The 25,545-nt window shown below is 33.0% G+C and overlaps 1 protein-coding gene across 1 annotated transcript in view; it reads right to left on the bottom strand.

Annotated features, from left to right (window-relative positions):
- Positions 1–25,545, bottom strand: part of ITPR2 (inositol 1,4,5-trisphosphate receptor type 2) — a 482,746-nt gene that overhangs the window by 33,188 nt on the left and 424,013 nt on the right. Inside the window, exon 54 of the mRNA XM_074195308.1 lies at positions 23,582–23,742. Coding sequence (XP_074051409.1) covers positions 23,582–23,742 — 161 coding nt within the window. The remainder of the gene's footprint in view (positions 1–23,581; positions 23,743–25,545) is intronic.

The following is a 25,545-nucleotide window of genomic DNA, read 5'->3' as shown; positions in this document are numbered from 1 at the left end:
CTTTGCACTCATTGTTTCACATTTGTTACCAGTATATTAGGTACAAGGCTGTCTATGGGAAGAAGAAACCCTACTGAAAACACCCCAGTGGAAGAAGGCCATGAGAGACAGGGCAGCAAAATGGTCTGAGAGAGAGAGAGAGAGAGAGAGAGAGAGAGAGAGAGAGAGAGAGAGAGAGAGAGAGAGAATAGAAGAGATGGATTGAAGAGCAAAGGGCAACTGGAATTCCTGTGTACACAAAGCTGGTTCAGCAGGAAGCAAGAAGAATTGCTGATGAAAAAGAAGCAACTGATAGGGGCTTCAGGTGCATGAAAGAGAATGGACTAAGCATGTGTACATGCACCTAACATCCAGAAAATGCCTGAAAGCTATGAGCAAAAGGTCCTTGAATTTCATGATGAATAAAACTTGAGTTCAATAACTTTATGTAAGATTTTTTTTTCAAATTTCGGGCCACAAAATTTAGGTGTGTTTTATACATGGGATGTTTTATATATGGGGAAATACAGTATACAGTTTTAGAGAGTTGCTTTTGGAATTAAAAAAGTTGAAAGTCACATAGCCAGTATTCATCAGAAGCAGATTCTGATCCTTAAGTCTTTTCTCTATACATTGTTATTTATCATGTTTAAAATGATATTACAAAAAGTATATTTTAATACATCTCTATACTCTTATATTTTGGTGATTAATGTTGAGTTCACTAATTCAATTCCCTCATGATGGTAACTGTGCTCTCAAAAGCTATGCCAGAACCTGCCATTTGTGAGACAGGTATTGAGTAGGGACTTGGGACAAAATGAGTTTGTACTATCCAAGCACTTGCCTAGCTAAGTGTGCAAATACTCATAATCAGAGAGTGAAGGTATTTGGCCATTGTAATACAGAAAAACTATTTACTAAGTTATATTGGAGCTTATGGTATATGTCAGATAGGAAGAGTTTGAAGAAATTGAATTATAATATCTTGAAATAATTCATAATCATCCCTAAGTTTATCAAAGTACTTTCTCCAGAATATTAATTAAGAGTTTTATGGACTCAAAGTGGACTAAAAACTGCATTTTCAAACATTACTTAATTACAAAAGAGCACTTTACTTGTTAGAACACAATGAAGCCTTATTAAGGGCTTTCTTCCAAAAGAGAATCTTTCTTTCATATATTAATATCATAGAAGAGTCCTTAATATATACAAATCCAGAAATAATTCTATTCAATAACTCCCTTCCCTTTTTTAATGTATTATTAAAACATCAACATTGAACACCAATACAACCAAGTTCAAGGTAGTAAATATGATATTTAAATTTATTTTCCTGCATAAAAAACATCATCAGAATTTTTCATTCCCCATAATGAGTCTTCTGTTCATTTATTCTCATTCATTTTTCCCTCTCACATTTCTGTAGTTATTATACACACCACTCTTTTGCTTCTGCTTTTTTGCTTTCCTGTTTTTAATTTGTATTTCCCCATATTTGTTAGTCTAAATTTTATTATGGTATTCTATTATATTAAAATAATAATTTGACTTGACTAAATGGTTTATTAAGATGTCCAACATCTGTTTGTTTTTTCTAGTAATTTGTGTTCCAATATATGAAATTCTCCACCCTGTAGTTTTGGTCATCAGATTTAACAACTGAACAATAAAATCCTTATACAACTTGCAAGCCAACAGTAGTTTCTTAGTCTACTTGTTATTGTTTTATTAAGTCAGAGATTACTATAAATATCAAAAAGAAACATGATAAAATGTATTCATGAGCTTCTGGACCTTGGAGTTCACATTTCCTATTGGTAAAGCCCTAAAATGTTGATACCTCTAGACCTACAGTTTGAATGCACTTCTTCACAAAGTTAAATCTAACTTCATTTCTGGCCAATAATGGCAGGAAGAGAATAAATTGATTCCTTTCCATCCACTGCTTCAAGACATAATTTTCTATTTACTTCCGAGAAAACTTGTAATGTAATGATTCTATGTCAAAGCAGATTCGTTTGTCAACTGAACTTGTCTTTCTTCAGATACAAGATTTTAATTTAAACATCTCTGGCAAACTAGTGACAAGACCATTCACTTTTCCATTGGATTTCATCTCTGAAATACTCATTGTGAATGTTTTTCTCCCCTTTTTATTCATTACTCTATTGTTAGATATGTAAGATGCTTCAAATTTTGCATTTAATTGTAATTTCTGCCATGAAAATTTTTGGACAGAGAACTCTTTTTCCCCCTCTCTATTTGATTATACTTTTAGAGTATATTCAATGATGTAAGTGACCCTCAAATTGCTAACCATCTCAAAGGCATAAAGGCATAAAGCTGGGAGTTATGTCATAAAAATATCAGATTTGGGAGTGCCTAGTATTACTACACCTGAATAAGGATTCCTCCTAAAAGATAAGTAACAAGTGGTCAACCAATCTTTGCTTGAAGATTTCCATTAAGGAAGAAATCAAAACCTCACAAACCAATCTATTTTACTTTTTTCTATTGAATTATAAAGATTTCATTTGAGTTTTAAATTTATCCCCTAATCTTATTTCCCTCCCCCACCCCCCACATAAGGCAATTTGTCAGTCTTTACATTGTTTCCATGGTATACATTGATCCAAATTGAATGTGGTAAGAGAGAAATCATATCCTTAAGGAAGAAACATAAAGTATAAGAGATAGCAAGATCAGACGATATTTTTTTTTTCTAAATTAAAGGTAATAGTCCTTGGTTTTTGTTCAAACTCCACAGTTCTTTCTCTGGATACAGATGGTATTCTCCATTGCAGACAGCCCCAAATTGTCCCTGAGTGTTGCACTGGTGGAATAAGCAAGTCCATCAAAGTTGATCGTCACCCCCATGTTGCTGTTAGGGTGTACAATGTTTTTCTAGTTCTGCTCATCTCACTTAGCATCAGTTCATGCAAATCCCTCCAGATTTCCCTGAATTCCCTCCTGGTTTCTAATAGAACAATAGTGAGTGTTCCATGACATACATATACCACAGTTTGCTAAGCCATCCCCCAAATGAAGGACATTTACTTGATTTCCAATTCTTTGCCACCACAAACAAGGGCTGCTATGAATATTTTTGTACAAGTGATATTTTTACTCTTTTTCATCATCTCTATTTTACTTTTAAATAGGTATAGTTGGAAAGTTTTTCTTCATGTCATATCTAATTTGCCCTGTCTATAAATTGCATATACTGCTCCTAGTTCTGATTTTTAGAACCAAGCAAGTCTTTAGTTCCTTTTCCCTGTCATAGCCCTTGAAATGAGTAACAGTTGTCATTTTCCTTCTAAGTCTTTGCCTCATTAGGGAAATTCTACCATGTTTTTAGTGATCACCAATTCCAAAAAACACACCATCAATTTACTACTGATGATACTGTATTGATTTGAAATTTTGACAATATCTGAGTTTCTAAAACTAAGATAACCCAAAGAAAACAGAAAAATAGCCAGTGGGGGCAAGTAGAACATAATGTTTTCCTCCCCCTCTCCTCCAACCCCAATAATATCCATGCTCAAGAAATAGCATAAAGGCTATTATCAAAGAAGGGTATGATCAGAAAAAGAAGTGAACTGACTATGCAAGCAAAAGCAAGGAACAACTTTAGCATTCTGATGATACCCTCACAATTTAAAAAGAGGAAAGTCTCTAGCATAGAAAATCTCTGAAAGAATTGGGACAAGAATTGTACAAGACAAGAATGCATAAATGGGTTGCTACCTGAACTGATTAAGGACACACACCTTACTGAGGTCAAAGATGCATTGAAGTATTAACCAATGTACAAGCTTATCTATTGTTTTAAAACTTTAAATTTGTTGTTCTACAACATCATGCATATAGGACAAAAAAGGCTGACTTTCTAGAAAATAAATGCTGCTTATAATATTCATGAAATATAAGTTTTCAATTAAAAAGTAGTACCTTTCCTTTTGGAAATGTTAAGGGATTCTTATATAATAATTTTGTCTAAACGCTTAAAACATTAAAATAATATGACATTCTTTATGTCTATAATGTGACAACTTCATAGTTAATGTCATTCTCCGGTAAAAAAAATAATCACATGAATAACAGTAAAAGGATTAGTAATATTGTTCCCTATATTTCATTGCTTCCTTCATTCAAGAGGTATAGCAATGCTCCTTACTATGTGCAATGTACTTAATGCTAGTCCTGTGTTTGCTGATAGATTTCATGTGTATGCAAGAAATGCTCATATTTCTCTTTGCTTCTTCATGCATTAATCCAGCCTTTTTTAATTTGCTTTTTGATACCCAATCCCATCTTGATTTAGAAAATACTTCTCTGATACCACATTGTGGCCTAGTTCTTAAAGATCTTGACAAAAGGTCATAAACTTTGCTATGTTCTTTTATTGGAATAGTTTTAAGCATGGTTATGGCAATCTAGAATTTGCAGAATGTGAGGATGGATTTTGATCTTTGCTGATGAGATTGGAATATTCACATCAATTAAATCACATATATGTTTAAGTATTCCTACCACTCCACTGTTTCTTTTTTTTTAAATCACTCCTTAATAATAAGGTACCTTTAACAAGTTTAAAGGCTAATTATATTACATGGGAAAAACACCTCAAAAAGCAGTAATTATCTATACAAAGTTTAACTAAAGTTATCACATTCTATACAGCTCTATTGGTTAACCTAAAGATGTTATAGTGATCAATGCATTATAGAAAATGTCCCCAGACTATATTTGTATTTTTCATTAGTAGATCTGTAATGATCAGCGATCAAAATGACTAAAGTGTTTTCTCTCATTTTTATTCCATGTAAAATGTGAACCTATACCAGATGTTGCTTTTTTATTCACTATTTCATGGAAAGCCCCCTACTCTATTCCTCTACCAATTATGTAGTCAGCAATCCTACTGCTTTAATAGCTTGTTAGTGGTACAAAGAATGAAAAGGGTAAGCATCTTTAATCAACAACACTGCTGATACACAGCTTTGGCAATAGAGTATTATGAGATTATAATCTGTTTGCACCAGGTGGTGGTAGTAGTATCAGAGGAGTGAAGGAGATGGATGCAAGGATTGCTATAAAGGCCCATAAAATAGATCTAGGCAACACTGGTTATGGGGTGGGGGGAGTGTGAGAGAGAGTGATGATGGAGGACGATACCTAGTTTGTAAGCCTAGGGGACTGTGAGGAGGCTGGTGCCCTTGACAGTAATAGTTTGGAAGGGTTAGAGTTAGAGTTTAGGGGGAAAGACAATGAGCTCAGTTTTGATTTGTTGAATTGTTTCAAGTCAAGAAGATCTGATTTCAAATCCTTCCTCATAAACTTATAGCATCCCTTCCAGATCTGTGATCATGATTCTATGAATCAAGGTTCTTCATAAAATTATACATTATAAACTGAAAAGGGAGCTTAGAGATCATCTTTTTCAACTTCATGTAGTATTTATGAAAACTAAAACTTAAAGAGGTGAATTGCATCCCATTGTTTGACTGAAGTTTAATGAGTTGCTCCCTTGAGCAACTCTCTCCTTTTCTAGATTGGAAAGTTTTGACCTCTGTCCAAGGTTTACCAGGAGTCAACCATCACTTAAACTCACTTTCACTACTCTTAACACTCTTCTCATATCTGTTGTTGCTCTTCAGATTCATATGTAGAAATCTACTTTCTCAGCTAATTGACCCCATTTCATCTTGGCCTTTTATTAGTCATTCTTGCTCAGGGCAGGCATATATTCACAGGTCTGGTATATACTACATCTATACTTCTGGAAATAGGTGTAGCCTACAGCCTGGGTAGCTCCTAATAGGTAATCATTCTAAGTATCTAAGGAGACCCAACTCCTTTTTTCCATTAACATTTTTTACAATTATTGTATTTATTGTTTCAGCTTACTTCATTTTTCATGTTTCTTTGTTTCTCTGTTTTTCTCATATTCATTGTTTCTTATAGCACAGTAATACCACTTTTATACCATTTTAGCTATTCCTCAAATTATGGACATCTAATTTATTTCCAGTTCTTTCTATCCCTAAAAGTATTGCTGAATCATAGCTCTTCTACAAAACTCATTAAAATAGTCCAATTTTGTTCAAAATCATTTAGTGTCATTAAAAAGTATAAGAACACAGAAAATGTTTCACCTATTCTGTTTCTCATTTAGGCAACTGTGGAGAGTACACTTTGATGAAATATTACTTCAAAGGAGAAAATATAGTTGACATTTTTCTCTAGGTTTTCTATATAATTTAAAGGTTGTCTATACAATTTAAAGAATTAAAACAATTCCATTTTGGTAAAATAGATGAAGTTGCTCTCTTTCAAAGAGTGGAAAAATATTCTAGAGACAAAAATTTGTCTGACCTTATTAAGCCAGAATTACAAATTCTCTATATTCTTCAACAAGAAAAGAGAATAGCCAAAGATAATTAAGTAATCATATGTAAATTCAAATAATTGCTATTGAACTATAGATGATTAAATACAATGAGAGCTAACTGTTACTTTTGGAGATTTTTCTTAACCCAAATTTTCCAAGTTATCCAACCATAATACAATTCCTGATCTATTGAATTTTGTGTAGTGGTTTCTATTATATATAAATTGGATGCATCCAATTTACAATATTTGAAATACATTTTTTATCTCCAAAAGCTCTTTGAGGCAATTGTGCAAAGTAGTATATCAACGATTGTTGCTAGAAATATGGCAAGATTTCATGGTGTTAAAAATACATCAATGTCATTTAAATTGAACAAAATGGTTCCTAATTTTCTATATGGCACTTTCAACCATCCTCTCAACAAATTTGCTCAATAAATACTGTATAAAACAAATATTTTGTACTTTGTCCCATAGATGCAATTTGCCAACTTGATTGATTTCTTTTTCCTGCAACTAATCTGATTTCTATATGCTCTGATTTTTTTTCTTTATTAAAGATGACATAATCTCAGTTTCTATTCTGTGTGTATATCTATCTATCTATCTATCTATCTATCTATCTATCTATCTATCTATCTATCTACCTATCTAAATATATGTACATATGTGTGATTCTCCCTAGAAAAAGTGATACAAAGTGATACAAAGGAAAAGATGAGGAAAGATAAGATTTCATGAACCAGCTTTACAACCAAATATAAAAATATGACAAAAACCCACCAAATAGAGAGGAAAGATAAATGGAGCCATTTAATAAAATAAAAAGAAATCTGTAAGCTGATTCTAGTTGGATCTGAAGAATACTTGAATTTTCTACTTCAAACAGAAATATTTAGAATAACCTGTAAAAAGTGGAATTAACATCCATGGAAAGGCTTTATTTATAGCATTTTACTTATATTACATTTATTTATATCTTACTTACATATTAACTAAATCAGTTATACTCAATTGTTTCTACCATTGTTCCTGCTTTTCTTATGCCAAAATAGAGCTATAACCAGGGGTCAATGGATCAGGTGCAGCTGAATCTAATGGGAATAAAATTGGCACAGTGGTTGTAAAAGGAGGTGCTAGCTGACCCACCATTCAGGGGAGAGTGAAAATGGGCAGAGCTCAGTAACACTCTGCTTTTTCAAAGAATGTACTCAAGGAAGCTCAGATGTTTACTCCTCCTTTACCTTGTATAGCTCCAACATCTCAGATATCCCATCCATCCCCAAGCTAGAGTGAGGGTGAGTAAATCTTAATCTTTAAACTTAAAACATAATGAACTGGGTAGGTGCACATAGGGCAATGATAATGCCACTCTATTTTCTAAGCAGAAGGCTAGGATAGGAGATAGGACCAAAACTAGGAACACCAGAAGCAAAAGGATCTGGGTCCTAAATAACCATCATAGAGAAGCCGGAGTGGGTAAGAGAGGGCATTCAATTAGCATTGGAAACCTCTCCCCTTCCGATAAACTCATTATCTTTTCCCAAAAACTCTTTCCTCTTCCAAACTTCTCTATTATTTTAGATAAAGCAATAAATACACAAATGTTCAATGAATTGTCCCCTGATTAGGTAGTTCACAGTTTTATGTCTAGAAACTGTTTTCTAACTCCTATAATTCATACTCTTTGCAAGAGGGAGAATATCAGATCATCTAGTCCTTACTAAAAGGTGACCTCATTTGAACATGATCTGAAAAAAAATGAGATATTTAAGGTGATTTTTTAAAAAAGTCTTATTAGCCATTGTTAGCCTAACCTAATCAGAGCAAGCACAACAGATTCCTTTCTGTTGGTTATAACACTTACATACTTACATACAATAAATCTAAGATCTTTCACTGTAGTTTTACTAGTAGAAATTAACTTAAAAATAGCAACACAAGAGCAAAACCTGTCATACCACAAGTTTGCAAATCTGAGTCTTGTGTGATCAAATCTTGAACTGTACTCCCATCACTTTCAACAGCTTTTGTGGATATTCTACTACTACTTCAATCTTAATATGAATATAACAAAATATTCACCTCCCCTTTACTAAACTGACTCCTAGTCATGACTTCAAAATTTTCATGACTGCAAATGGTACCACAATTATCTCTTAAACTTATGCTCCAAATTTGAGTTAACTTGCCTTATTCTTCTCCTTCTCAAGCACTATGTCCCCAATTTTTTTGAATAATGTCTCTTACATCTATCTCTTCTTTTCCATTTCCACTGCTATCACCATAGTCCAGGGCCTTATAATGTAGATTTTTATTACAGTTGCCTATTTGATCTCCTTAAATTAGATTTTTCTCCACCTAATCATGTATCTCATACATTGGCTGTCAGGTCAATATTTCTAAAATACCACATTCTTCTTCCAACTACCACACTCAAAAACATTTTCTTTACTGATTCCCTACATGGAGAGGTCTAAACTCCATAATCTGGTCATGTAATTCCAATCTGCAAGGCTGACTTTTTTTTTAGTATTCCATGTTCCTCTCTTTCAGGCTAGAAGCTATATTGAAAGTCTGCCAAACACATATAGGTATTTCAAACTGAAATCAAAATTCCAAAAACATTGTATTAAGCACTTGCTTAACTATTAAGACACTATGCTAGGTAGTAAGATTTAAAAGATAAAAAATACTGGGAGTCTTTTACATTAATTAATTCATGATCAAGTAAGAGGAAATGTACATAAATAATATTAATAAAATTTGAACTGTGATAAATGAATATAATGATCACAAAATTAGTAAAGGATGATGAGAAATGAAGGGACAAAGGGATTTTAATCTAATTGGTATTAGGGGAAATCAGTTGAGTCTTCATGGAAGATTGCGAATAAAGTATGAGTACATTCAAGACATAGAAATGTGTGTAGATGGAAAATGTGCTCCCTTTAAATCCCTCAGATTTATGTCAAAGATTGCAACCATGCACCCTTTATATACTTGTACCAAATAAGGAACTGTGAAAAATGTGTCAGATGACATGATTAGATGGACTCAATAGAAAAATTATTTTGGTAATAGTGTGAAGAATGTTTTAGAGAAGGATAGATTCAGGGAAGCTAGTTATAAGGCTTCTAAAATATTCTAGATGAGAATGAGATGCTAGTTGTAGAATGATAAAATCATATATATAATGATTTATATATAACATTAAATATAAGTTTATTTAGAAGATAGTACAGAAAAAGAAAAGAAGATTGAGGACTTACTGTTGTACTTCATCAAAGGATGATGTCTTGACTTGAGGGTGAAATAGATTTAAGTGAAGCAGTATTGTGCAAAGTCATCTACTTCACTTTCTTTTCTAGTCATTAAACTCTAATGGCAAGACAAAAGTCAAGATGACTGGAGATGGCCCAGGGTACATGAATGACCTTGGAGCCTTTGATATCTGCCCAAGCTCTAAGCACTCCACAGTGTCAGCTTCATCTGCCTTCATGACCATTGGAATAAATTGTTCTTAGCTACCCATTTCACTGGGACAAATCTTCACATATTTGGGGACAACACCTTCAGTTCACTGAGAAATTTGTGATCAATCTGATTTAACCCATTTGCTAAAATAGTTTACCAGTGTGGCTGCTGCACATGCTACAGCTTATTGGAACCACAGATGGATAACAAATATGTTAACATTCTGGTCCCAAATACAGTTTCAAAGAAGGTTGAAGAAGGAAAGGGGATCAATGACAGAAGAATGAGAGTGTTGGGAAGAGAATCAGAAAAGATCAGTATTATAAAAGTATTGGTCAATGTAGTACATATGAAGATGGGCCTAATTGCTGAGGAAAGGCAATGGTACATGAAGAATTTTTAAAAAGACCATTGGACACTAAAAGGTTGCTTAAAGAACAGTTTCAGTCAAATAGTAGGAAGAGAAGTCAGATTGGTAGGGATTAAGGAATGAGGGGAAAAAATAAGAAAATGGAAGTAGTAAAAGTACAAATTTGCTAAGATTATTCATCTCCCCACTCCTAAAAATGCTATATGAACCATCTCTTCTCATTCTGTATAGGCTACCATGTATTTATTTGTTTTCATGTCCCCCCACCATTAGATTGTAAGCTTTTGGAGGGTAGGTGCTATCTTTTTACTGCTTTTTGTATGCCCATTACTTACCCTAGTACTTGGAACAAAGTAAGTACTTAATAAATATTGACTGATTGAACTATGTCCATCTAAAACTTGATGCTTAAAGTTGTACTGTCTTTTATTATTATCCTATGTGAATGTCCTTCCATATTGCAAACATCTTTCCTATACTTCTTTATATTCCTCCCAGCACCTATTATTACCAATGAATAACTATTCATCAGATTAATTCCAATGAATAATCTTGGAACCCAAGAACAGAGAATGAAGTACATATGACTCTGAGTAAAGGAATGGAAAACTACTGATTAGGAATGCTGTATATGCAATCATATATGTCTACTTCCTAAGTTGACTCTGCTCAATAATCCTTTTTTAATACAAGATAGTTTATTGTGAGCAGAAAGTGACATATTAGGAAATAATTGTGATATACCTCCTAAAATGGCATTGCCTTAAAATTTGAGTAAATTTTGGCACAATTTAATTTCTGTACCTCTATGATGAACATTACATATACATATCCAAATATGAGCACACAAAGATACATTTATTCACTATCAATATTACTTTTAGCTTGTTCCTTACTGTTTTCTTATTACATTTTAATTTTTGTTATCAAAGATGAGTCCAGGTATTTTAATTCTTAAGCAGAAAGAAAACATAGGTGCTCTCAAAATTGATGTGATTTTCTGGCCCCAGATATAGTGATCTAATTATATATCTGTCATCACTATGTCTTTTCCATTTAAATTTATATTTTTTCTAACTGAATTGAGTGCCATTGAAACCTGCTCTACCAGCAGTTCTGGAAACAGAAATTCTCCAGAGCTTCAAAAACAGGGAGAGCCCAAAAGCAGTAGAAAATTTCCTTCCAAAATAGGGAGAGTCAAAATTTAAACTCCGTTTAGTTGAGAAAGCCAATGAGTTATAATCATATAGAAAACAAGTAGGTCAGTGAAATTTAGAAATCCTATTCAAACAAAAGTAATTTTATACAGCACATTTTGTTGAAAATGTGAAAAAATTTAAAATATGAATATTAATTTTTGTGGGTATTTTAATGAATGGGGACATCATATCTAGTAATTCATTAATTAGTATATTTACTAAAAGTAAAAATGATTATCTTATTATTTTATACTGAATTGTCCTAATATTAATAATATTCAATATATATCCATAAAAGACCAGGTAAGACTGATATTATTATCCCTATGTTACAAATGAGGAGGAAATTGAAGTTGTGTCTATGGTTATATGATTAAGTTCTGGAGGTAAGATTCGAACCCACATCTTTTTCACTCCAAATTCAGGTCTCTCTTTATTATTCCACATTATTTTCCTTTCATTTAAAAAATATTCTTACTGCAATAGTAAACTTTATACAATGAAGACATAGCATAATGGCCCTTAAATCAGAAAAACTTGATTTAACTCCTGGCTCTGCTACTTATTACCTGTGTTACCATGGGCATATGCTTTAGTTTCTCAACTACAAAATAAGGGAAATATTAGGCATGACACTAATCTTAATAAGTTGTTGTGAAATAAGTTCTTTATGTTATAAAATTTTGATAAATGCGAGCATTCTTATTATAGATATGCTTTCTGTACCTATATCATGTTGTAAACAGAATCTTGTTTAAAACAAAGAAAAAGGAATTCACCGTAAGGTGAATCAATTCCCTTTCTGGGTGTTCACAAACCAGTTATTAAAGTATATACTCTAGGATTTACCTCAACTAACATTAACTAGTGGCATGCTCTTGGGAAAATCACTTCATCAATTTCCTCATTTGTAAAAGAGTAGTGTTGAACTGTCCTGTCCTGCTCTTAATTAGAGTGAATGCAGTTTGTTTAAGTATTTATTATACTTCTTTTTCTTCTTCAATTTCACAGTAAGAACTTTTGTTTTAGACATTTTTATATCATACTTAGAACAAAAATGTTTCCCCTTCCTCAGTGGATCCAACATCATTTTGTTCAGGAAGCACCATATAATATATATATATATATATATATATATATATATATATATATATATATATATATATATATATGAATATATACATATATTTACATATTATATATACTGAATTTTCTCTCAAGAGAAATGATTATTAATAATCTGTGATTTGAGGAGATTCAGAGCTTCTCTACTTTTTCTGAAATCCTGATTTTAAAAAATTCAGTCTCTTGAAGGACATTGCTGATGACAAGATTGGACTTTCTTGTTCATAACCCAGACAGGTGTAGTGGCCATTATGTTCTGCTCAAATTTAGTAGGAGCATGAATTCTTTAAATGAATTGTTCAGGGCTGAGGGAAACAAAAATGAATGCTATAATCAAAGTTCAAGCCCAGCCTCTCGTTGTAATATTCATTATCTCATTAATTATTAACAAATCCCACCCTGGGGAAAATCTACTCTTCAAAGTGTATATAAACTGTGAACCCACCACCATCAGGGTGTTTGATCTAAAAGAGATGGCCCAAAAGAGATCATAAAAAAGGGAAAAGGACCATAGCAGCTCTTTCTGTGGGTGGCAAAGAATTGGAAATTGAGGGGATGCCCATCAATTGGGGAATGGCTAAACAAGTTATGGTATATGAATGTAATGGAACAATATTGTTCTATAAGAATTGATGAGCATGAAGATTTCAGAAAAACCTGGAAAGCCTGATGCTGAGTTGTGAGAGGAACCAAGAGAACACAAGACAACTTCAAAAGACTTGTGATGGAAAATGCTATTCATGGAGAGAAAGAACTGAATGCAGTTTGAAGTCTGGATGTAGACTAAAGCATACTCTTTTTGTGTTTATCTTTTTATTTCCTCATGTTTTTTCCCTTTTGTTCTGATTCTTTTTTTCACAAAATGACCAATGTGAAATTATGTTTAATATGATTGTACATATATAACACTTATCAGATTACCTGTTGTCTTGAGGGAGGGAGGAAAAAAGAAAAAAAATTAGAACTCAAAATCTTACAAAGATGAATGTTGAAAACTATCTTTACATGTAATTGAAAAACTAAAATACAATTGCAAAAAATAAAATAAAAATAAAAAGAGAGATGACAAAATAACTAATCTTTTATTAATAAATATGTTGGCTGTATTTGTAAAATAAAAGAAACTACATCTCTCAAACATTTTTAATTGTCAGGACTGTCACTCTAAGGAGCTGCAGGCTCATGGAGGCACTGATGAATATATGCACCAGGGTAAGTTAGAGGTAAGGACAGAACAGATCAACTTGGGAGACAGAAATGGCTGGAGAAGGACTTGGAATACTTGGCTACTCTCAAGAATGATATGTATACCAGACAGGACCCCTAAATCTCATTTGTGTGTGTATGTGTGTGTGTATATATATACATACATATATATATATATATGTATATATATACACAATATATTGTACAATATAGATTATATTATATATAAATATGCAATAAAATATAATTATATGTTGGGTGCTTTCCAGTTCCTTACTGCAGTGACTGACAGGACGGCTTTAAATCAAAACTCCAGAATTCTATCTCTTTAAACTCTTGACCTATACATCAAAAAAAAAAAAAAAAAAAAAAAAAGGTTCTGGGCTCCTGGATCTGGAAGGAGATCAGCCCAGCCCATAGGAAAAGTTATCTGTCAGGGAGTTTGAGTTTTATTCTGCTTGTTTGTATGATTGTCAGTGTTTCATTGAAACTCAGCAGTGAAGGAAATTATGTGGAATTTTCTCCTATTGGATGGGAATATAAATCAAAACAATTAAGTTGAATAAATCTATATTACATCCCAAGATTAATCACATAAACCTGACCTCTTTACTTTTCCCAATCCCCCATAAAATGGGTAAAGTATCCAAGACATAGCCAGCTCTATGAGAATCTGAGAGAGCTTAGTATTTTACCAAGGTGACCTCTAGAATTGAATGGGAACACACACACACACACACACACACACACACACACACACACACACACACACCAGAGTGAACATAGGATTGTCAGCTGGTAGTTTTCAACATTATTGGACTAAATTGTTAGTGGTTGGACAAATTTGGTTAGAGCTAAATATAATCTTAGAGATTGTTTCATGAGAAAACTGAGTCTGAGAGAGGCTGCCCAAGGTGATACAGGAGATTAAATTGCACCGTTGAAGTTTGAACCCAGGTCTTTTGATTCCATATTCATTATTCTTTCCTCTGTACCATGATGCTCCTGCAAATTTATCTTTATATTTCCAAGGAAATTAGCCTGTCAGCAGGACCTATGATCTTACTTAATAAAATATTGTTATTTCATTGTAATTATTCTTTAAACTAATTACTCATAATGAGATATGGGTTCTGTCAGTCTTTTAAAAATCATTAAATAAAAGTTATATGGCTTTACGGGATATACTACTTCTTCCCACAACTTGCATTTTGATAGCATCTGTTATCCTTTGGAAGAAAGCCAAACTTTCAGAGTAAATGTATCAGTCTTAACAATGTGAATATTATTATTCCAGAAAGCCAACTGAGATTTGAACAAGATCTTACCGTAATGATCAGAACTGGGAAACAAATTTTTCCTTATAGCAGGAGGATAAATTCTTTTTTTTATTAAGGTTATGAGAATCACAGATATGAATATCTCTTTATAAATTTAAAATAAATGTCTTAAGATGAATCTTAGCTTCTAAGAGACTACAACATACACAGCAGAAGAAATTTCATCTAGCCCAGAATATTGTGATAGGAAAGATGGATCAGAATAATCCTGTGCTACCCTATAGTGTTACATTCACATGATTCAATTTTATTTAACAATGTTGAGTTTGGAAATGACTATATCCAATATACACATACTTCCACATATGACAGATACCTGGTACCTTTCAGAGATGGTAAACTTACTGATGAGAGCAAGTTTTTTTTTCCCACTTCAGCATCCCCAGATGAGACACCATTTTTTTTCTTTATAATTACTTTCTTTGGTGGTAAAAGCTATAGGAACACAAATCTTTGACTGTGATTTGTTTTAAGATAGACAGCATGGGACAATGGAAAGAGTTATCTCTCTCTCTCTCTGGAATCAGAGAACCTAGGTATATAGGTCTCATTTCTTAAACCCCAGTTGAAGATGGGATATAGCAACTGCTTATGAAACTGAGAAGGACTCTGTCTCTCTGGAATTAGAGTTACAAAAGGATTAGGGGGGGAAAAAAAGTTCTTGACACCAAACTCCTTTGGTACAGTCAATGGTTCAAATTCAGTAACAATAAGATTTTTTTCAGTAAAAGTATTGCAAATTTGCATTATTATCTGATTTTTCACCATACCCTAAGAACCATGGAGCCTTTCAATCTGATTTTCCAGTGACACCTCATATATGTGTGGTCTTTCTCATTAGAGTATGAGCCAATCAAGAATGGGGGTTGTCATTCTTTTATATTTATATTTATATTTACAGTATATAATAAATGCTTAAAAATCTATCAATAAGGGTCTTAAATGTTGGACACATGCTAGGCTCTGGAGGATACAAATACAAAGAATGAAACAACCCCTTTTCCCAAGGAGCTTACATCTAACAGGTAGGACGGGTACATACAGAAATGCATATGGTATAAACATAAGATGAATAAATAGAAATTTAGATAACGTAGTTAAATATAAGATCATTTGGAAGGAACGACACTATGAGGGGGATCAGGAAAAGATTCCTAAAGAAGATGGCACCTAAGCTTCATCATAAAAGAAGAGCAGGACACTGTGAGGTAAGTTGAGGAGGGAATGCATCTTGGGCTTGCAGCAGAGAGGGAAGATAAAGTATTGTGAATGAGGAAACAGAGAGGAACTAGCTGAATGAATAGCCAAGTGAGGGATGGGGTGTAATATATGATGAGGTTGGAAAGATAGGTTGGAGGTATGCTTTATAGAACTTTAAAAGTTAAATAAAGGAATTTTATCCTAGAGTCAATATGAAGTCACTGGAGTTGGTTGAGGAGAGAAGTTACACGGTTAGATGTGCTTTTAAGAAAAATTGCTTTGGCAGCATTAGATAGTAAAGAGTTTAGTGGTGAAAGACTTGGGGCAGGGAAATCAATTAAGAGGCTATTGCCATAAGCTAGGCTAGATCAGAGAGATGTGAAGATAGTATTGGGAAGATTTTGGTAAATTTTGTCTATGGAGTGAAAGAAATGCTGAGATTATAAACTCAAGGCACTAGAAGTATGGTGTTTTCATACTTACAGGTTAAAGGTATGATCTTAGACAAAAACAGTGAAGTTTTAAAGAGAAAGATAATAAGCTCAGTTTTAGACTTACTGAGTTTATGATGTTAAGATATTCAGTTTTAAATGCCCCATGGAAAATTCGTGATGCTTATCAATTATTTCTTTGCTACTACCAGCATCAGTTAAACTTCTTGGACCTTAGTTTCCTCAACTGTAATTGCAAGAGATTGGAATAGATGACCTCTAATATCTCTTCCAGTTCTAGATTTATGATTATATGAGGTACTCAAGTATTCCAAGGGAGCTCTGAAAAAAAAAAAAACTTATGCAACCACAACATGCTGGAAACATGATTTTTAGCTTGAGCTTTGTTTCCTACTGTTTTTTTAATGTAAAGCAGCTGGAAAAAGTGTCTTTATATCATAGAAGAAAATATGCCTTTCAAAACCAGTATCATTCAGTAGTTTAAAAGTTCAAGTCCTTAAAAAAGATAACAAAAACAAAACTTTACTATGTTTATTTCCTTCCAAAGAATGTTTCCCTACATTTTTACCTTAATTTCTAAGGAACTATCTCATTACTAGATAGGCCTCTTCATTATAATTTACTGATTCCCTTTCTGAAATCAGGTTTAGACTTTTTCTGGAGACATTATAAAGGTTGATTTTTACTTTCTGACTCTATTTTGAAAACAGAAGGAGTATTGGACTAATTTTAATCCTTGGGAGAAAATTCATGTGCATCTCTGCCATTTAAGGAAATTTCTGTCCTTCCTGACATCCTAAGGTGATCACCTTTCTGCTTATTGAATCACCAGGAAAGCAGGAATGAACATCTTTACCTTGATTATAGAATGGGCTTTTGAAGGACCCATTCCTAAAAACACACAGTGCATACAACTTGTTGATTTTTTATTTCTATAGAACTAGCTATTTAAGGGGCAGACATGCCAGGGATTTCCTGGGTTTTAATAAATTAATCCTAATGCCTAATTGTTGGGGATAAGGAAACTAAGGCTCTTAAAGTTGCAGTGTCTTATTTAACATTAAGATTTTTGAGGGGCAGCTAGGTGGCGTAGTGGATAAAGCACTGGCCTTGGAGTCAGGAGTACTTGGGTTCAAATCCAGTCTCAGACACTGAATGATTATCTAGCTGTGTGGCCTTGGGCAAGCCACTTAACCCCATTTGCCTTGCAAAAACCTAAAAAAAATCCCCAAGATTTTTAATCTAAACTGAGGTTTTCTTGACATCTTTCAGATGGCAAACTTTATGCCATTTTTGACAGGAGAGCTAATTAACTCTTTAGTTTTCACTTCTATTTTATCTTTTCTTTGCCACATGAATTTTAAAAATATAACTTTGGAAAATCTTTTGCTCTCATACTAAAAGAAATTATAGTTTAATGGCATTATTACTAGAATAGAAGGTAGGAGACAAAGTGCTTCTCTCCCTTAATCATCATTTCTCAAACAAAAAATTATGTTAGAAAGTTGGCATGTGTTTGCATGAAACAATGTGGTAATATATACATTTAACATACATGAAAATTAGAGATAAAGGTAAAAAATTCTGGCAACAGATTAAGCAGTGAAGTCTCTAGCTAAAGGCTCAAGGATCTCCCAACATATTGGCATTCAAAATGTGGGAAGTGATAGATTGATTTCTCAATCCAACTTTAAATCAATATGTTCTTAAAATGTAAAGAAGTTTTTAAAATCTCAGGAAGTTCTTAGTTCTTTAAATTGGATTTTAGTGAAAGCTTGGGCAGTTATATAATTTTACCCAATTATATAATTAGTATAAATTATAAAATAGAATAAGAACACTTAATTTCATGATTGTGACACACAATACTGAAGAAATTATCATAGCAAATGGTGATAATCGGTGCTGCATGTGCAGTACAGATCTCTGAAGACTTTATATCTTTGATGAGCCAAAATATTTTCCTCTCCAATAGTTATGACCTGAAAATATGGTTTAAGTAAACAAAATTGCTTTGAGGTTGCAGAATGACAAAAGAACATCTGGAAAATTGTTGATTCTTTTTACTCCTTATGTAATTGAGGATAAAGGGAATAGGTAAATGGATCTCTTTTCAATTTAATTAAACCAGAAATTGCCCTCAGTATATGAGGTCCTGAATAACATTGATAATGTGGTGTTCATCCTCAAAAAGACAGTAGAGTTCAAGCTTTTCATAGTATAATTTAGAAAATGAGCTCAGGAGTAGTATGGTGACTTGCTCAGAGACAAGGAGTTAGGAATTTGGAAGGTTAGGACTTTACCACTAAGGTTCTCTAATTCCAAACCCAATTTCCTTTCCAATTTCAAGGACATTTTCTTATTCATTTGTTCATGTAACAAATGCCTAGAGAACACTCTCCTAAATGGAAAAGAAGATACAAATTAGCATAATTAAAATGGTCCCTGCACTCGGGATTGTACAATCTAGTACAGAAGATGTATGTACATAGTATATTATATACATACATAGGTGCATGATTAGACAGCTTCTTGTCTGTAAAAAGATCTGGAAATTTCATTGAACAGCAGGTTCAAGAAGAGCTAGCTGCATAGTATGATTCCCCCCAAAAGCTAACATGATCTTGGGTTGCATTAAGGGAATCATCACTTCCAGGGATAGAAAGGGTCTCACTGTACCATGCCCTAATTATATCATCTCAGTACTATGTTCAATTCTAGGTACCACCTTTTAGGAAGGACTTGGATAAACTGAGGAGTAAATAGAAAAAAGTATGCAGGATAGAAAGGAAAGGGCTTTGACTCTATATTATATAATGATTGAAAGAACTAAAATTGTTTAGCCTAGAAAAAAAGATAACATGATAGATATTCAAATGACTGTCCTGTAAAAGAGAATTAATCTTTTTTTTTTTGACCCCTGGAGGTAGAATCTAAGAGCAATGGGTAGAAATTACAGAGACATGTTTAAGCTTTTGTTAAGGAAAAGCTTCATTGCAACTAGAATCAATTTAAAGTAGCTATCTTGAAATTCAGTGGGTTCCCACACATTGAAGGCAGTTTGAAGACTAGCTTTTTATTTTTTAATTATGGGTTAGAATAGGTAGTCTCTGAGGTCCTTCACACTTGCATGGCAATAACTTAAGTAAAATGAGTCAATTAGCAGCACAAAACAATACTGTGTTGATGTCATGAAATACTAAACATAAGATTAGCTTTAATTGGAAGAAAAGTCAGATTATAAGGATTGAGGGGAGTGGAGAGTGAGAACATAGGGACATCTGCTATAGACATTGCCCAAAGAATTGTATCAGTGAGAGGAGAAAAAAAATGGGACAGGAGGTAGATGGATTAGAATTAATCAATCAATAAGGCAATTAAGTGCTTACTATGTGCCATTCCCAATGTTGATGTTGAGGATTCAAATACAAAAATGAAACAATCCCTATTCTAAGAAGCTAGTAGGGATTTTTTTTGGTGAAGCTATTATCTTGCTACAAGGCAGATGGGAAGGAGCCAGATTAAATATATTAAAATGCATAAATGAGAAAGGATGACTGTTGGAGCAAAATTCTAAAGGTAGAAGGAAGGAATGATATCAGAGTCATTAGCAATATTAGCCTAAATGAAGAAGAGTAATTCCTTTTCTCATCTCATAGGCAAGGTAAGGGAAGAAAGGATGCTACTGCATATAGGGGATTACAAAAGAAAAACTAAGGAAGCTCACATAAAATAATTTTAATCTTATTAGTAAAGGAGGCTAAGAAAAAAACCCCAAATAATTCTAAGCTTCTGTATCCCTAGTCTTAAAAGATATTCTATCTTAATTTTAGTTAATAGATCAGAGATATTTAGATATAGTGGATTTGAGATTGAAGACAAAAACAAAAAACAAAAAACTATGCTTTGAATATTTGGTTAATTTTTTAGATCCTATAGTTCAGAGTTCTCATCATTAGGACTAATGTAAAATGCATTAGTGTATTTTATCAGAAAACTCCAGTTCCTAGAGCCAAAAAATTGATATATTTTCCATGAATATTAATGTGCATGCTGGTATAAATATTCATAGTTATAGACTCATATTGTTGAGTTAGAAGGAATCCTAGAGATGAATTTATACAATCTCCTCATTTCGTAGATGAAGAAACTGAGGCACTAAGGGACTAAAAGACTTGGTCAAGATCAAACACTAAAGCAATGGCAGGATGGAGACTAAAACCCAAAATCTCCTGAATTTCTACCTTAGTTTTACAAAAGCAAAGCACTAAATTCAATCGGTTGAGGAAACAATTTGGAGAGGGGAAGGCATGGAATTCCTTGGCAAGTCCTTGCTTTTCTGACTTTTCTAATATAAGCAGTACCATTTTCTAAGAACTATTTAAGAGTTCTTGTTTTCCTTTATGTAACTCCTTGGAAGTTGTATCAGATGATCTAGTTTTAAGTTTTCATTCTTACCTCCACTTACAACAAAAGTCTACTTGTTAGCAAATTAAGGTGCGACCTTCCAAAATTAGATAGATATAGATATATAGATATAGATAAATAGATATAGATATAGATATAGGTATAGGTATAGATGATATAGATAGAGATAGAGATAGATAGATTAGATAGAGGTAGAGGCAGAGGTAGAGATAGAGATAGATAGATTAGATAGATTAGAAAGAGATAGAGATAGGGATAGAGATAGAGATGATAGATATAGATACAGATATAGATATAAGATATATAGATATATATATAATCTCCTAGACTCAAGACTCAAGCTCACTTACCTAAGACTTTCCTCTGATTTTCTACCTGTCATCTCCTTTAATAGAATGAAGAATTAATTTTCTGAAGAATTAAAAATGAGTAACACAGACAGCAATGGGAAAGCTCAGAGGCAGGCAATATCATATGAGAAATGGACAAAAGGATGTTATCGAGGAAATATATCCTGGAAACATAAGATGAATTATTCCTATGTCCAAATAAGGAAAAATCAATGGATAATACTAGGACTATATTAATAACCCTGAAATGTTGGGAGAGAGTGTGGAAGGTGCCTGGCATATTTAGTAGATCCTCTTTAGTGAACCTGGAGAGATATGAGCTACACAAAAAAAGGCAGACATGTGTAAACTATGATTTGTATCATGGAAGGAAATATCGAAATTGATGAGCCCATTCACCTCTTGGTATCTGAACAATAGTAATCACCAAGCACTTTTCAATCTTGGGAATTTATTATGCTGCTGATACAGATACTTTCTTCATTGGTACAGATAGCAACCACATTAAATGAGAGACCTATTTATTGTGAGATGTTTAAACATGTGTGTGTCTATTGATCAATCTATCTAACTATGAACTATTATTTTATAAGTATGGGAAACTTCTGGTATAGAAACTCCCTTCAACAATGGCAGCTCAGTTATAATTTATCTTCTTAGAAAATTTCCAGACAGAGGCACTTGAGAAGATCAAAAGATTTGAACAACAGCCAGATATTCAACTGTTTTAGGTCAGAATCAGGACTTGCATGGAGGTCTTTATGGTATTGGGGTAGGCCTTCTATTCATTGAATCATGTTGCCTCTTGTTTATATATATAGCATGGTATGGTACCTAATGAGCCAACATTGGAATCAGGATGACCTGGGTTTCAGACATACTCTCAGATCATTTTTCCTGGGCAACTAACTCATTTAACTTCTCAATGTTTTAGTACAACTGTCCAACTTTAATTTATCTTAAGGCAGCAATAAAATATAATAATTATTTGAGGGCCACACTCAGAATAAAAATACAATATACAACTATAATAGTTAATTTGTAGTCTAAACTTAGGTTTAGGAATCACTATGAAAAGTCATGGCACTTTTAACTTCTTAGAAAGTGGGGGAATGTACGTCATCAACACGAAAGGCAAAGGTCAAAGTACAAAAGCAAACACAAAATAACAAAGTGACAACACAATCGTATAAAGGTAGGTGCATACTGACTGGTTTGCATTGTATAGATGGAACACATCCTACAGATAAACTGAAATTTCAGCAATATATTTCATCCCTAATACTAATTAAAAACACTAAAGAAAATTAACATCAGTGAGATTATTTATTAGTGATGGAATTAAAAAATCTAATATGGGGGCAGCTAGGTGACGCAGTAGATAGAGCACCAGCCCTGGAATCAGGGGTACCTGAATTCAAATCTGGCCTTAGACACTTAATAATTACCTAGTTGTGTGGCCTTGGGCAAGCCACTTAACCCCATTGCCTTGCAAAAACCTAAAAAAGAAAAATCTAATATGCATTCCATATAAATTATTATTATTTTATTTTTTCACTCATAAAAATTAAAGACCATGGCTGGGCTGCATAAAATCTCACTGCAGCCCACATGCAGCCCATGGGCCATATTTTGGACAGCCCTGCTCTAGGAACCTCTAATATAATATACATGACAGAAGTTGCCAGTCTACACCAAGACATTTTCCTCTCTAAACCAAAGTAACTACAGACCCAGTCCCTATCCCATTACTATTGCAAATAAATATCTTTCTTTCAAGAGAATATCAGTTTCTGGAGGACAGGGACTGTTTATTTTTTTCAACTCTGTCTCCCAAGTACAAACATAGCAATATGTACTTAATAAAAACTTGTCAATTGATAAATATATAAATAACCAGTACAAGTGTTTCTTATGTATTAGCAGTCCCGATTCATGCTTTTCAGTGACCATTCCTTCCATGTTGAAGATGAGAGTAAGTAAAACCTGAAATAAGTATAAAGCAAAATAGATCTACTAATATTCAACATTAAAGTTTTGGATAACTTACTGCAATCATTTGAGCTACATAACTCTCAGGTCCAGTGTATTCAGTTGGGTCTTTAACTTTCACCAGAACAATGAAGTACAAATAATGCCACATATTGTGTTCAGACTTAATGTGCTCCTCAAATGATACAGTTTTATTATCAAATTTGTCTCTCTCGAGTCCTGAAAAATACAAAACACAAAAAATGAATAATCTGCAATTTAAGCAACATAGATCTTATAAATAAAAATTATGAAATATATATATAAATTTAATTAAAATTAAAAGCAATATAATCAGTTTGCATTCATTTAGCACTTTAAGGTTTACAGCTTTAGAGTAAGTGCTTCAAATGACCTCCAGAGGATAGAAACTTGTGAATCTTAATCGGACTTTTTCCCCCCATGGGCTTTTTTTTTGTCAGCATTTATAATTTCTACTAAGAGCAAACTATCTTCAAAAGGAGTATGCGCCTCTTGGAGGTAATTTTTAGACTATAATTATATAAAAAATGGCACACTGAAAATAAGTTTAAGATATATCAATATGAGCAAACATTGTTCTTTTTTTCTTGATTAGGAAAAGTCATGATATTATATATTTTTGGCTTAGCTGAAAATTTGTTCCTCTGGGGAATAGAAAGTAGGTATCTAAGAGGGGGAAATGTAAACTATTTGTAGATAATAATGAAATATATTACAAAGATCTGAGTTTCAACTATAAAGGGAATTAGAAATGTATCCAGCATCCTGGAATATTATTCTCTGGCATTTTCAATAAGAGTTGTATGATTTTCAGGGTACATTTATAGGTCCTAGAAGGATACTAAGATTTTTTTAAAAAGTTCAACACTGGAGAGGAGTGAAGGAAGCTAAATATATATATATATATATATATATATATATATATATATATATATATATATACATATATATATATGTGTGTGTGTGTGTGTGTGTGTATGTGTGTGTACATAAAAAGATTGAGTTTCCAAAGAAAATGGAATTTTGACATTCATTGTGATTTTCAATTTGAATACTGGGGACACATCCAAGCAAATGATTGTATTCTTCATTCTACTATTTAGTTTTCTATATAGAGAAAAATTGTTGTTTCTATGGTTTCATATGTCTTATTAGGAAAAAAAGAGACTAAAACACTTCCTAGTCATATAAAAGACTCATTAAATACTAAATGAACAGCATTATAAAGATTTAAAAAGGAAAATGATCAATGGGGATGTAGGAAAACTGGGACCCTAATGCATTTTTATGGAAGTTGTGAACTGATTTAACCTTTCTGCAGAGCAATTTGGAATTATGCCCAAAGGGCAATGAAACTGTGCAGACCCTCCATTCCAGCAATACCACTAACTTAGTCTGTACTCCAAAGAGATCATAAAAAAGGGTAAAAAATCCATACATAATGATAAAGAATTAGAAATTGATGGGAATTGATGGGATTCTCTTACTACAGTTTGATAATATTTCTAGAATCATCTAAGGGATCATCATACATTTCATTCCTCCTTTGCATAGGCTTATTCCTGGTCTCTATCCTGGGCCATCTTCTCTAACAAATGACTCTCAGATTTTTGTATTGAGTCCTAATCTTCCTAGTGAGTCCAAGTCCTGACTTTCCAATTGCCTTCTAGACACGTGCCGATGGGTATCATACTAAGTTTCTCAAACTCAATAGGCCTAATTAGATCTCTTTACCTATCTCTAAACCTGCCAATCTTCCTAATGTCTCTGTCTGTATTTAGGATACCACCATTTCTCTAATCATTACTTAGGAATCAAACTTTGCTCTTTGACAGAAAAGCTGTCACCTCTTATATACAAGCAAGTTGCCAAATCTTGAAAATTCTACCTCTTCAATATTTCTTTCTTTTGCCTCTTTTCTATCCACACAAATACCAACCTAATTAAAGCTTTTTTTAACCATTCAGCTGAACAATCATAATAACTTCTTAATTAACATCC

This window comes from Macrotis lagotis, chromosome 7 (assembly GCF_037893015.1).
Source record: "Macrotis lagotis isolate mMagLag1 chromosome 7, bilby.v1.9.chrom.fasta, whole genome shotgun sequence".
In the NCBI taxonomy this organism is placed as follows: Eukaryota; Metazoa; Chordata; class Mammalia; order Peramelemorphia; family Peramelidae; genus Macrotis; species Macrotis lagotis.
The sequence above is the reverse complement of the archived record's forward strand: the minus strand, read 5'-3'. Positions and strand labels throughout refer to the sequence as shown.